General features: G+C 52.3%; 1 protein-coding gene and 1 long non-coding RNA gene across 4 annotated transcripts in view; one reads left to right on the top strand and one right to left on the bottom strand.

Moving 5' to 3' along the window:
- MAPRE3 (microtubule associated protein RP/EB family member 3) overlaps window positions 1-13469 on the top strand; it is a 55408-nt gene extending 41939 nt beyond the window's left edge. The window contains exons 1-7 of one of the 3 annotated variants that reach the window (XM_024998814.2): window positions 128-346; window positions 8657-8784; window positions 9767-9912; window positions 10426-10627; window positions 11875-12029; window positions 12146-12298; window positions 12538-13469. In XM_024998814.2, coding sequence (XP_024854582.1) covers window positions 8664-8784; window positions 9767-9912; window positions 10426-10627; window positions 11875-12029; window positions 12146-12298; window positions 12538-12606 — 846 coding nt within the window. In that variant the 5' untranslated portion in view covers window positions 128-346; window positions 8657-8663 and the 3' untranslated portion in view covers window positions 12607-13469. Of the gene's footprint in view, window positions 1-127; window positions 347-8656; window positions 8785-9766; window positions 9913-10425; window positions 10628-11874; window positions 12030-12145; window positions 12299-12537 lie in introns of those variants that run through there. The other 2 variants (XM_005212998.2, NM_001075917.1) reach the window with 2 other exon arrangements.
- On the bottom strand, window positions 10459-11875 carry LOC132346606 (uncharacterized). Its single transcript, XR_009496497.1, has 2 exons — window positions 11641-11875; window positions 10459-11109 (listed from the first exon to the last, which is right to left on the bottom strand). It is a non-coding gene; the product is annotated as an uncharacterized lncRNA (long non-coding RNA).
- Window positions 13470-14248: the final 779 nt, after the last annotated feature.

Raw genomic sequence — 14248 nt, 5'->3', positions numbered from 1 at the left:
ATGAGTCAGGTCCTGGGTCAACCATGAGAAGAAGGTGATTGGCTGGGTCTGCCAGGGCTTTGTGACCCGCTGGCAGGGCTCCTCCTGTCCCTCAGAACCCTGCCTCCCTGCCTGCACTTATTGCCTCCATGCAATCCCAGTATAACTTGGGTGTGTAACCCAGGGGGCACGGGGTAACAATTTTGCAGACTTTCCAAACAGGTGACTTCAGCCCCCTGGGCCCAGGCAGGAAGGGGGCCAATGACAATGGGCATTGCCCCATGTCAGGAGTGGGAAACATTTTGGCAAGCTCCTCAGAGTTCTCTCTCGTCTGATCCCACAGCATCTGTTCCAGTTTTCCTGACCGGTAGGATGGCATCTACAAAGCAGAATGTATGGGAAATCTGGAGTTGGGGAGGGATCGTGGTTAGAAGCCCCAGCTTCAGGTAGCCCAGACGGTTATTCCCAGGCAGAAAGAGCAGAGAAAGGCACAATTCTGTGGTCTGTCTCCCTCCTAGACTGGCATTCCAGGATCTTGGAGGCCTGAACCTGGATGTGTGCTGGGTGCCTGCTTCTCAGGAATGTGACCTTGGATCTCAGTGTCTGCCCTAATAATGCCGATAATACTGACCAAGTGCTTACCAGGTGCCAGGCTGTGTCCAGCACTTTATACACATGACTCAATTAGTTCTTGAAACAGCTCTGTGAAGTGGGGACTCTCATTGTCCCCATTTTATTGATGAGGAAACTGAGGCCCAAAGTCAAGCAACTAGGAAATGTTAGAGCCAGGATTTAAGCTCAAGTTGTGTGACTGGAGATCTGGTATTCTTAACCATTTTGGAGCCTTCTGGAGGCAGGTCCAACACCCACTACAGGGCTGAAAGACCCAGTGTGTCCCTCACAGCTGTGGGGAGCAGAAGGAACTGCAAGGGAACTGGGAACTGCAAGGAGTTCTAGGGACCAAAGAATTAGAGAAGACTGAGTAGATAACCCCTGGGTTATCTTCAAGACATATTTGTGCAAGGTAGAGCTCCACTGAATACTTAAAAAGTTAGAGTTAGGCCAGTGATAAGGTTATTAAACATTAGAATGTGAGCTTTCAGAGTTATTCAGTCTTATTTATGATTTAGGAATATAAATGCTCTCAGTACAGCCCTAGGGATCTGGGAAGGAACTAGATGGTCTCTGGAAACTCTTTCCAGCCACGGGATGTTCAGATTTGGTCTTGATGACCATGTTGGAAGCCTCTGGCTGCAGAATGGCTGACAGCTCTGCCTCCCCTGATGAGTGATAACTGTCTTTCCCATTACCAGTGACTGCATCGTGAACCTGACGGTCCTCGCATAGGAAATGATTTTGCATATCACCAGACTAAACCTCCTCAACTTTTCTTTCCCTTGACCCCCGTCCTGGTAGCAGGAGTCAAGACCCTGCAGAGCAGATTGTTCCCAAGGCCGTGTCCTCAGTCTGATTCTTGGATGGGGTTTCAGGCTGGACGGTAACATGCTACAACCCGGGCAGCTGTTTCTCCTGACAGTCACCATGTGGCAGAGGCCAGGGTGGAAACACAGGGATGGGGGTGGAGCAAGACCCGGCTACTGTAGCCCTTGGAACACAGCCTGCCTCCTCTAGGTGTTGCCTACCGTTCTCTCAGGGGAGGTGACCCAGCCCTTGGTTACAGGTGCATTCACTTTAAGAGTTGTCTCAGATTTTGTCTCCGCTGCAGTGGTGGGTAACTGGTTCACTTAGGGCAAGATACCTGGGCGGATGCTTTATATACCTTCACCCCAAGAAGCTGGTCTGGCTTGAGTCTAGGCCTGAGTCAACCCCCAGTACAAAAAGTCATTGGAAGTTGGATCCACTGATGCATTTAACTTATGACTCTGGGGAATTGGGGGGTTGGTTTAGTTGAGTCCAGAATCTTAGAGTTGACCCAATGCCCTAGCCAATTACAGTTTGTTCAGTTCTTAGAGGGCACTTGGATCAAGAACAAGGATTCCACTCAAGCCGCTGCCCTGATACCACCAGGTTTGACCCAACCAGGCTTCCTCTTTGAGGGATAGGGTCAAAGTCAGGAGCTCTTCCTTGTCTGAATTGAGCTAGGGAGAGGGGAATTTAGGGATGGGAGAAACTTCTAAAGGAGTCTTTGCCCAGGACCTGGTGCCACCTGCTGGTCACAATTTAGCTGTATTTATAGGGCCAAATCTAGGAGAGGAGCATTAAAAGAAGGGCATCCTGCCCCTCCACCCCATCCTGACAAGGAATAAGAGAACTAGGAGATGGGTTTCTTCATGACCCCCAGCAAGTGTGACTGGAGATCCTTGCAAAGAGCCCTGAGTGCCTTGGATGAGTTGTCCTGAGCCAAAATGAAGCTCAGCTGGGCCAGAGGGTAGCATCACCTGAAAGAACCAGAGGCAGTCCTGAGTGGAGACAAGGCTCTGTTCCACGTATCAGCTGCCCACCCATACCGACCCCACCCTGCCACCCTGCTTCATGTGACCTACCCCCCAGTATATAGCCCGTGCTATTGCAGTGCGGGCCACACCATGCATCAGATGAGGACTGTGGTTCTAATACCGGGTTGTGTATCAGGAGTATGTTTTAAATTATATAGACATAAAAGCTGTGTGTGTGTGTGTATCATCAAATATATTGCACAGTCAATTCTCCATATTTGTTGGTTCCATACCCACGGATTCAACAACCACAATTTGAAAAAAATTTCAGGAAGTTCCAAAAAGTAAAACTTGAATTTGCCATGAAACAGTGACTACTTACCTCATACTACTTGTATGAGGTATTATATGTAATCTAGAGATGATTTAAAGTATACAGTAGGATGTACAGAGGTTATTTGCAAATACCATGTCATTTTGCATAAGGGACTTGAGCACCCATAGATTTTGGTATCCACAGTGGTCCTGGAGCAGATCTCCCATGGATACTGAGAGCCAACTATATCATATATAAATATATTCATATATACCATATATACATACTATATATGAATATGTACTACATTATGTATTGTTGTTGTTCAGTCGCTGAGTCATGTCTGACTCTTTGAGACCCCATGGACTGTAGCCTGCCAGACTCCTCTGTCCATAAGATTCTCCAGGCAAGAAAACTGGAGTAGGTCAGTTCAGTTCAGTTCAATCAGCCATGTCTGACTCTGCAGCCCCATGGACTGTAGCACACCAGGCTTTCCTGTCCATCACCAACTCCCGGAACTTGCTCAAACTCATGTCTATTGAGTTGGTAATGCCATCCAACCATCTTATCCTCTGTCATCCCCTTTTCCTCCTGCCTTTAATCTTTCTCAGCATCAGGGTGTTTCCCAGTGAGTCAGTTCTTCACATCAGGTGGCCAAAGTATTGGAGTCTCACCTTCAGCATCAGTCCTTCCAGTGAATATTCAGGACTGAGTTCCTTCAGGATTGACTGGTTTGATCTTGCAGTCGAAGGGACTCTCAAGAGTCTTCTCCAACACCACCACTGAAAAGCATCAATTCTTTGGCACTCAGCTTTCTTTATAGTCCAACTCTCACATCCATACATGACTACTGGAAAAACCATAGCTTTGACTAGATGGACCTTTGTCAGCAAAGTAATGTCTCTGCCTTTTATATGCTATCTAGGTTGGTCATAGCTTTTCTTCCAAGGAGCAAGCGTCTTTTAATTTCATGGCTGCAGTCACCATCTGCAGTGATTTTGGAGCCCAAGAAAATAAAGTTTGTCACTGTTTCCATTGTTTCCCCGTCTATTTGCCATGAAGTGATGGGACCAGATACCGTGATCTTTGTTTTTTGAATGTTGAGTTTTAAGCCAGCCTTTTCTCTCTTCTCTTTCACTTTCATCAGGAGGCTCTTTAGTTCTTCTTCGCTTTCTGCCATAAGGGTGGTATCATCTGCATATCTGAGGTTATTGATATTTCTCCCAGCAATCTTGATTCCAGCTTGTGCTTCATCCAGCCTGGCATTTCGCATGATGTACTCTGCATGTAAGTTAAATAAGCAGGGTGATTTATTTAACTTATATATTAACTGGAGTAGGTAACCATTCCTTTCTCCAGGGGATCTTCCCAACCCAAGGATAGAACCTGGGTCTCCTGCATTGCAGGGAGATTCTTTACCATTTTAGGCACCTATGTATAAATATAATTAATGTATATTTATATAGTGTACTATATATATTATATAATAATACACATGACATGGCTATATATAATATAGAGATGTTGAGAAACCACAGGAAGGCTGCCCGCGGGTTGGAAGATCTTTGAAGCTCAAATGATTTCAGTCAGAAACTGGAGGACCGGTTTAGAGGGGGACCAGTGCCTGTGCTTTCTTTCAATAATCAGCACTTGAAAACCATACACAGTAAACAGGAAAAAAAATTCTTTAAGTGGCTCAGGAGCTCCCAGGACCAACCTAAGACCACCCTATGCCTCCCGGAACCACCCGTGACCAGTTCAGACTCTTGCCTCAGGAGCCCAGGTCCAAAAGAGCCCCCAGGGCCTCATGGAGAAATGAGTCCCCAAGCCTGTGAGAAGCCTTGTCCCCTCTGCATTCAGGTCCCGCAGGCCTCTGCACACCTCCTCCCCCCGAAGGCCTGGTAGGGCCTGACCTTTCATATTAGGGTCATTCAAATCCACTCTCCAGCTCTGCACACTCTCTCCTTCCTGTCTTCCTGGAGCACCTACTGTTTCCACCACACTTTGGGGCATTTGGTTGTATTGTTCTGGTGTATGTTGGTCTCCCAGTAAGACTGTAAACTCTTTGAGGATGGGGCAAATCTGTCAGTTTCTCAGAGTTCCTAATTAAATACTCATCAAAATACAATACACTTGCCTTGACACTCCCCACCTGCCTCCCCAGTCAAGTCTGGGACCCTCCCCACATGCCTCCCTAATCAAGTCTGGTGTCCACACACTCCTGCCTTGCCTGCTGAGGTTACTTTAGGTGCTGCTGCTGCTGCTGTTAAGTTGCTTCAGTCGTGTCCGACTCTGTGTGACCCCATAGATGGCAGGCCACCAGGCTCCCCCATCCCTGGGATTCTCCACGCAAGAACAGTGGAGTGTGTTGCCATTTCCTTCTCTGTACTTTAGGTGAGCTCCCTGGAAACCAAGAGGCACTCTCCCAACTCCAATCTCTGTGATTATTGTTCATTGAGAATTGATCTAGAACCCCAAAGTGAATGAAACAGCCTGGTCACTGAGGAGTTTACAGTCAGGTGGAAGGGACAGACACACAAGTGGTTTCAAGAGAGTGGAATCAATGCCATGATTGAGTATGCTCAGGGTGACAGACACAGAGCAGGGCCATGCCTCCCTGCGCAGCAGCTCAGAGAACATTTTCTAGAGGAGCTAGAGCCCCAGCTAAGTCCTGAAGGTTGAGTTGGGGAGGGAGGGTCCAGGCCAGAAGCTGATATAAGAGGATTCAGAAAGAAGAGAGAAGGTGTCACTCAATCATTCAACAAATTTGCTCAATACCTTCCCTGTGACAGGCCTAGAAACACCACCCCTGGCTTTGAGGTGCTTCCTGATGCGAGAGGCAGGCATTTCAACAAGTCCAGTGGTTAGTGCAATGGTCAGATTACAGGGTAGTGGTTCAGAACCACTGTGTAAGAGGATACTCAAGTGCAGTCAAAATTACCCTTGGAAATCCCCGCAATTGTTAGCTCCTGAGTCCTTGGAAGCTCCCAAGACAATAATTTTTGTTTCCCTTGGCTTTCCAGCCCTATCTTGGCCTTCCTTCCTTTAGGCAATGAAGGACAAAGTCTATTTTTAAAAGGAGGAAAGACTAGGAGTATACAGGAGGGTGTCCTGATTTTTTTTTTCAAAAAATGTATTGAAATTAAATGTGCATCTAGTGAGGTTCCATTGTCTGTACTTGGGTGGGGCTGTGGGGGAGCAGAGCCTAGCAGACGCCAGCTGAGCCTCCTCTCTAAAACAGCTTCTCTAATTTGACTGTGCCTGTAGACCCTCTTGGTCAAGTGCAGATTCTGACTCAGTAGGTCGGGGGCAAAGCTCAAAAATAGGAATTTCTAACTTGAAATCTCTAACAAGCTGATGCCCACAGAGCACCAATGGTGCACCAGGGACCACAGTTTGAGAGCCTTTCACTTTCATGCACTGGAGAAAGAAGTGGCAACACACTCCAGTGTTCTTGCTTGGAGAACCCCACGGACGGGGGACCCTCGTGGGCTGCCATCTGTGTCGTCGCACAGAGTCGGACACGACTGAAGCGACTTAGCAGCAGCAGCAGAGCAGAGAATGAATGAACTGTGGGGGTGGGACTGCATTCCAGGCAGAAGGTGAGTAGAGAGCTGCCCATGACTCCCACCAGGGGATCAAAGAAGACCACAGGGCTAGAGAGGGAGGGCCCATTGATGAGCTTGACAAGTGGTGGGAAGCAGGTCACGTTACAAGAACAGATGCCCTCTGGATGGGGAAGTGGGGTGGGTGTATTCTTCCTTCAGGGAGACACTTTGCATATTAAACCTAAAAAATACTCTTCACTCCAGAAATATGTACTCTCCCAATTCTGGGAATATGCAGTCCTGTTTCTCCATTTCTGATAAAAGATCTAGTTACAAGAAAGTTTTCCCTTGTAACAGTGCAAGTCAGTAGTAAACAGCAACCGACACTTGACCTCTGCGGGGGGGATGAGGGGAGAGTAAGAACACGCTCACACCCACTGGCCCGAGAGGGCCGCCTCTGCTCAGCTCCAGCTGTAGGTTGCTGCGTGGGAACACGGACTCGGGGTTGCCAAAAGAAGCCAGAAATCCCAATTTGCCTGTGTGGAACATCCCAACTTTAAAATCTTGAGTTCAGTTCTGTTCCAGAAAAATCTTGAGTACTAACTCAAAAATGTTTCCAACACTGTGAGTGCTAAACCATTCAAGTCTGCAGGACAAGTCCGGCCACTGGGTGTCTCGTTTGTGACCGCTCATTTGTGTCTCTAGCTCATTTGTGAGCTAGGGGTTGGAGAGACCAGGGCTGCTTTCGAAGAGTCTGAGTGCAGCAGTGTCAGTGATGGAGTAGAGCAAGGGAGAGCCTGGAGGCTGATGGGCCCCCAGGAGGCTCTTGCTCGTCTTGGCCAGAGAGAATGGATATGCAGAAACCCCAGGGCAGCAGGAGGCCGAGAAGAGCAGGCACATTGGAGGGCAGTGCTGCCTTGCTGAATGATGGACTTTGAGGATGAGGGGGAGGAGCTATCTGGACTGACCCCACAGGTTTCAAGCATGGGTGATGGGGTGATGGGTGGTGCATTCACTGGGATAACAAATGCAGAAACAGAGCATGTACTAAGGGAAGTTTCTGTATAAGCGAAATTCAGGTGTCTGTGGATCCATCAGCAAGCCACAGGGATATAGAGTTTGAAGTCAGAGCAGATGTGAAGATGAGTCAGCTTTCTAGAACCCAAATGTGGTCAAGTACTATCTGCTTAAAATCCTCTAATGGCTTCTCTTGTTTAAACAGACTCTTCCTCATGGTAAACAAAGCCCTGCGCAACCAGCCCCTTCCAGCCTCTTTGTACCACACCCCAACATGAACACGGTTTCCCCTGCCTGCTGAACAACTCAGAGTCCCAGCAATAAGCCATAACTTTGTTCTTGCTAGTCCTGGGGCCTGCACAGCTCTTCCACCCTGTCCCCCCATACATTCAGAAAATTCCTACCCCTTTCAGACTGCTCTGAAGTCTTCGCTGACCCTGTCAAGCAGAAAAGGTCACTCCTTTCCTTGTGCCACCCCTGAACTCTGCTTGTCCTGCTCTTCCTGCCCCATCACTCCCTGCTCTGGACATCTGCCTGTCTGTAAATTCTTTGGAGGCAGAGACCACTTCTGACTTCACCATTTCTTAGCACGGGTCCATCGTATAGTGTGTGTGTGTGTGTGTGTGTGTGCGTGCGTGCATGCGTGCGCTCAGTCATGTCCAACTCTTTGCAACTCCATGGACTGCAGCACACCAGGCTTCCCTGTCCTTCAGTATCTCCCAGAGTTTGCTCAAACTCATGTCCATTGAGTCAGTGATGCTATCTAACCATCTCATCCTCTGCCACCCCCTTCTCCTGTTGCCATCAATCTTTCCCAGCATCAGGGGCTTTCCTGGGGAGTTGGCTCTTTGCATCAGGTGCCCAAAATATTGGAACTTACGGGGTTGCAAAGAGTTGGACACAGCTGAGCAACTGAGTAACAGCAAAGTGGTAAAGAATCTGCCTGCCAATGCAGGAGACACGAGAGACGCAAGTTCAATTCCTGGGTCCGAAAGATCTCGTAGAGTAGGGAGTGGCACCCCACTCCAGTATTCTTGCCTGGAAAATTCCATGGACACTCAGACACAGCGGAGCACACACACGCACCCTGTATAGTATGTGTGTGTGCTCCGTCGTGTCTGACTCTGTGGCCCCATGGACTATAGCCTGCCAGGCTCCTCTGTAGGATTCTCCACACAAGAATACTAGAATGGGTTGCCATTCCCTTCTCCAGGAGATCTTATAGTAGGTAATCACCAGATGTTCAAGGGTGAGTAAGTACCCCTTCCCCAGGAGATAAGCTGCTAGTCTGGAGGAAGATGCTTCTCGTTTTTCCAGGGACCCCCAGCCCCTTCTCTCCTTTGGGCCCAAGAACAGCACAAGGCCCCCAGGAGCTGACCTTGTCTTTCCTTTCTTTGCAGCTGGGGCATGGCCGTCAATGTGTACTCCACATCTGTGACCAGTGAGAATCTGAGTCGCCATGATATGCTTGCATGGGTCAACGACTCCCTGCACCTCAACTATACCAAGATAGAACAGCTCTGCTCAGGTTGGAGGCTGGGAATGGGGAAGGGGGAGTGTGGAGGGGAGGGCAGCGAAGGCAGGAGGCAGAACAGCCTCAGCGGACATTGAGGATTAAGGAGATTAAGGAGACCTGCAGAGCCCTCAACCAGCCACAGTTCTGGAGTTGAAGGAAGGAAATGGGGGTCTCAGTGGGGTGGAAAAAGTCCAAAGCGCAGAAGTACAGTGCAGGGCTGCAGGAGAGGCAAACAGTGAACCAGAGATCACCGGCACCAGGTCCAGCCCAGCCACTCAGGAGGTCCCAGTCTCAGCTCTTCCTGTAGTGCAACCCTGGGCAAGTCAGCACCCCTCTTTCTAGGTCTCAGTTTTCCGGTCCATAAATGGAGATGACAGCAGCTGTATAAGTAGGGTTGCTGTTAGGACCAAATGCCATACATGCAGTGTTTGATATGGTGTGTGCATGCTAAGTCGATTCAGTCGTGTACTACTCTTTGCTGTGGACTGTAGCCCACCAGGCTCCTCTGTCCATGGGGTTTTCCAGGCAAGAATACTGGAGTGGGTTGCCATGCCCTCTTCCAGAGGATCTTTCCAACCCAGGGATCAAACCTACATCTCCTGCGGCTCCTGCACTGCAGGCGTATTCCTTTAACCCCTGAACCACCAGGGGAAGCCGGTGTTTGATATGGTGCTGGTACCTCATTGTATCATTATATAGTAATTGCTCCTATTCTTGGGAATTCTGGTTGTGCCTATCCTTCAAGTATTGGAGAAGGAAATGGCAACCCACTCCAGTCTTCTTGCCTGGAGAATTCCATGAACAGAGGAGCCTGGTGGGCTTCAGTCCATGGGGTCACAGAGAGTTTGACATGACTGAGTGACTTTCACTTCACTATTCCACAAGTGTGACTGGCCCTGGCCCCAAAGAAAGAGGAGAGGAGATGGGGACGTTCAGGGGAGTAGCCCCAGGGGGCCCAGGAAGGTGAAAGCAAGCTGCCCATGTTGCTCCGCAGGGGCAGCCTACTGCCAGTTCATGGATATGCTCTTCCCTGGCTGTGTGCACTTGAGGAAGGTGAAGTTCCAGGCCAAGCTAGAGCACGAATACATCCACAACTTCAAGGTGCTGCAAGCAGCTTTCAAGAAGATGGGTGTTGACAAAGTAGGTGCCTGCGCTCTGAGGGGCCCCCGAGGAGCTCTGTGACCCCAGGGAAGATGGCCCGCAGCAGGGGCTGCTGGGGTCCTTCCAGCTCTGATGCCACTCTCCACCCACTGCCTCTCCAGGGGGAGTGCTCCCCCGGCTCAAGGCTCAGTGGAAAACCCCACAACATTTGACACCCCATCCTGACCGCATTCCCATTCCTTCCTCCTCTCTGGACCCTACACTTGAGACTCTCGGTGTACTGCTCCTGTTAAGTTCCTCCTCTGTAGGGCCCATGAAGTCTCTTGGCTCACTGCTGCCTCGATGGCCCAGGACCCCGGTTCCAGCAACCCCCACCCCACGTGCAGGGAGCAGCACCAAGGGACGTCTCCCCACGCACTTCCTCCTGTGCCTGGAGGAAAGGGCTGTCTCTGGACCCCGGGCGGGGGACTCTGGAAGGTGGGGCCACTGCAGCCCCAGGGCTTCCTGACAGCAGCAGCCCTCCAAGTTCTCTGCTTCTGTGGTCTATTTCAGATCATTCCTGTAGAGAAATTAGTGAAAGGAAAATTCCAAGATAATTTTGAGTTTATTCAGTGGTTTAAGAAATTCTTTGACGCAAACTATGATGGAAAGGATTACAACCCTCTGCTGGCGCGGCAGGGCCAGGACGTAGCACCACCTCCTAACCCAGGTGATCAGATCTTCAACAAATCCAAGAAACTCATTGGCACAGCAGGTAACGTGCCCGAGCTGGGGAAAGGGTGTGGGGGGCCAGGCCGGCGGGGCTCTGCAGCCAGCAGCGCCCCCTGGGCCACTGGCCCGCCCGGCCCCCGGCCAGCCTAAAGGAGACTGTTATCACGGAGTTCAGATGATGCCGCCTGCTGCCCACTTAGACCAGGGGGAGTCGCAGTGGGAGGAGAGCCCCCGGTGCCAGCTCAGGTGGCCGCTGGTGGTGGGAGGCCCAAGCCACTTCTTCCTGCCGCCCAAGCTAACTTGCTGACCTTGAGGTGATGGGGCAGCCCTTGGCACGGTTCCTGTGTCCAGGTCATCCCAGCCAAGGGCCTGGGACTGGCACAAAGGACTCCTTCTGCCCTCTGCCCACCTGATTCCCTGGGGATGGGAGTTTGTCCAGATGGACCAAATCTTCCTGCGTTTCCAGAATCTCACAGCCCCAAGTCCTCAAGAGACAATCTCTGGAAACGAGGCTTTGTCTGGGTTCTAGAAGAGAAGGGGGAAAAGCAACAGGGCCTCAGGGAGACAGGAGGATTGGCCAGGAGGATTGGCCACCCGCATCTGAACCCGTCATAGCAGAGCGGCTCCTCTGTGTGCGCTGCTGCCCCCTGGGCCTGCCCCCACTCTCCTGCTTGCTTTGCATTAGAGGCTCTGTCCTGGGAGCTGCCTTTAGCTGGAAAATAAGTGGCCAAAGCATGACGGTGTGCGGGGGAGGAGCTGGGGTGCCCGAGTCAGGCCCAGCAGAGGGCACCAAGCCCATCCTGAGGCCCGGGCAACCCAAAGGGCCAAGGGAAGGTTTCTGTGGTCTCCTGCAGTCTTGAGACTCTGAAGTCACCCCCAGGGAGGGTGGCTATGGGCTGGGGCTTCTGTTAGGAAAGACCCAGCAAGAGCCAGACTTGAGGCCCTGTGCCCGCTGCTTTTCCTCAGGCCCCAGCTGTCAGTACAGGAGGGCCCTCACCCCTCCAGCCCCACTCCCCAAATTCGCTGTCCCAGTTCCCCTCCCTCCCCACACCTTACACTTTCTTCAGCTCCTTGTCATCCCTGCTGTCCCAGGCTTGCCAGAGGGCTGCCCAGCTGCTGTGGTGTCGTATGGCCGTGGCTTGAGGTCTAGATGTAGAGTGGGAGAGGAGGGGAGGGCGAGAGTGCCTGCCTTTCGCATGGGCCTGCCCCGCCATCACACCAGGCTGTCTCGTGCCACATCTGTGGGCTGTGGGTTCATGCAGCCCCATCTGACTTTCCTCCTCTGGACAGTTCCACAGAGGACGTCACCCACAGGCCCCAAAAATATGCAGACCTCCGGCCGGCTGAGCAACGTGGCTCCTCCCTGTATCCTCCGGAAGAATCCTCCGTCAGCCCGAAATGGTGGCCACGAGACTGATGCCCAGATTCTTGAGCTCAACCAGCAGGTGAGTGGCGTGCGCACGGGCAGCTGAGAAAGCCAGGCCCCTGGGGCATCAGGCCGGGAAGGGAGGCTGGCGCCGGGGTCTCTGCTTGAACACCACTTTCTCGCCCACTCGAGCAGCTACTGGATTTGAAGCTAACGGTGGATGGGCTGGAGAAGGAGCGCGACTTCTACTTCAGCAAACTTCGAGACATTGAGCTCATCTGCCAGGAACACGAAAGTGAGAACAGCCCTGTCATCTCGGGCATCATTGGCATCCTCTATGCCACCGAGGTGAGTCCTGCCGGGCACCTGATGGGCCTCCCCCATTCCTATCAGACCCTGAGACCAGAAGGAGCCTTGGGGAGCATGGGCCAGTGAGGGCAGCCGGCTGAAGGCACCAGCCCAAGGTCCCACAGAGCATGTGCAGTGGGCAGGGGGCCGGAACCCAGGCCGGCTCCAAGCCACCTGCAGGAGTCTGCAGCTTCGGCCTGCCTGCCTGGCTCAGCATCTCTCTCCCTTCCACCCTCCAGGAAGGATTTGCACCCCCTGAGGACGATGAGATTGAGGAACACCAACAGGAAGACCAGGACGAGTACTGAGGGCGGCCCCAGCCCTGGATGACTGCACGGCTTCCGTGCCTCCCCACCCCGCTCCCACCCCCACATTATAATCCTTTCCTGACAGCCAGTCGGCCGGTGCTTTGTGTCAGTGCCGCGGCATTGGGGAGCCTGGCGAGCAGGGCTTGGGGGGACGGGGCAGGTGAGCAGGCGGAGGCCCCTCTTCCTGTGGCACAGGCCCAGTGCGCGGGACCCCTGCCCACCCCACCCCTATTTATTTCCGTTGTCTCTATGCTGTGTCGGCCAACACTCCCCCAGGGTGCTGTGGCCACCCGCCCCAGCCAACCACCCGCTCCCCTGACAGCCAGCAGCTGTATATTTGACAAAGTCATTGGTATATTTTTACTTACTGGATTTTCCTTGCACTTTACCTGTTCTTTTCCCAGGGCTGGCAGCACGGGCTCCGGGGCAGCGTGCCTGGCTTGGCTTCCCTTCCCCCGTTGCCAGGGCCGTGACTGGACTCACCGATTCTTATTTATTTTGTCTTTTGACTTCCCAGTAGTTGAGGGAAAGGCTGATGTCAGGAGAGGGATAGGGGACTGAGGAGGGGGGTTACCTAAGGCCCTGGTGGTCAGGGAGAGGGAGGGGAGCATGTGAGGGATGAAAACGACCTCCTGGCACCAGGCTCGCCCACCCTTGGCCCCCTGCGCCCAGCACCACAGCCCGGCACTGCGCTGCGGCTCCCAGCCACTCCCCTGCAGCTTGGTTCATACCACACAGACTCTGCCCGGACCTCTTGTACGTCTGCCTTTTCTCTGCCCGCCTCCCCAACCCCAGCCCTTCGGGCCACCCAGCCTGCATATGTGTTCACTTTTATTTAAATAAACTTGTGTGGTAAAAGTCCATACTATGTCTCCCTCAGCTGAGCCACAGCCTGGGTCTCAGCGCTTTTCTCTGAGTGACCCCCTCCCTGGAGGTGACAGCCATGGGGTACAACACCACTGCCATCCTCCCCCAGGCCCAGAAAGCTTCACCGGCTTGACCCAGCCCCCATCTCCCAACGCTGGTACCAGGGCTTTAAGGGGAGGCACGGAGGCCTGAACTCCCATTCCCTGAAGAGGAACAGAATTCAGGACCACGGCTGTGATAATGGGCAACCCAGCCAAGCAGCTGTTGGGTGGTGGGGGGGCCTGGCTGAGAGGTGCCTCGTTTCTGTCCCCTTTGGGCCAGTATGACCGCATACTGTCCGCCACCCTCCCAATGTCAGTAATCCATATGGGGACAAGGGCTCACGTGACAGAGCTGAGTGGGTGACAAAGAGCAAGGGTTCTAAGCACTGAAGCCCAGGAGGAAAGCAATGTCCAAGGGGTTCCTCCCACAGAACAGGCTCTCATGGGAGCCGGGAGCTGGAAACTCGGTCCCATCGTATTTGCACAGCCCTGCATTCCTGGTGCGTGCAGGCCAAGGGCCATGATAACCAGTGTCCTGAAGGTCCAACAGGGACCAAGGGCACTTAGCTGAATGTGGGTACCAGGCCCATTTAAACAGAGCCTTAGTTGCCCGTTAGAACAGCCCCTTATTTACTGGGGAAAGGACTGAGACCTGCATGTGACATGATTTGCTCAAGGTGGTTAAAACCTGGACTAGAATTGAGACCTCCTGAGTCATTGTTCTGTGCTCATCC

The sequence above is a fragment of the Bos taurus genome, chromosome 11 (assembly GCF_002263795.3).
Source record: "Bos taurus isolate L1 Dominette 01449 registration number 42190680 breed Hereford chromosome 11, ARS-UCD2.0, whole genome shotgun sequence".
NCBI classification, from domain to species: Eukaryota; Metazoa; Chordata; class Mammalia; order Artiodactyla; family Bovidae; genus Bos; species Bos taurus.
Note: the sequence above shows the minus strand (reverse complement) of the source record. Positions and strands in the feature narration are given on the sequence as shown.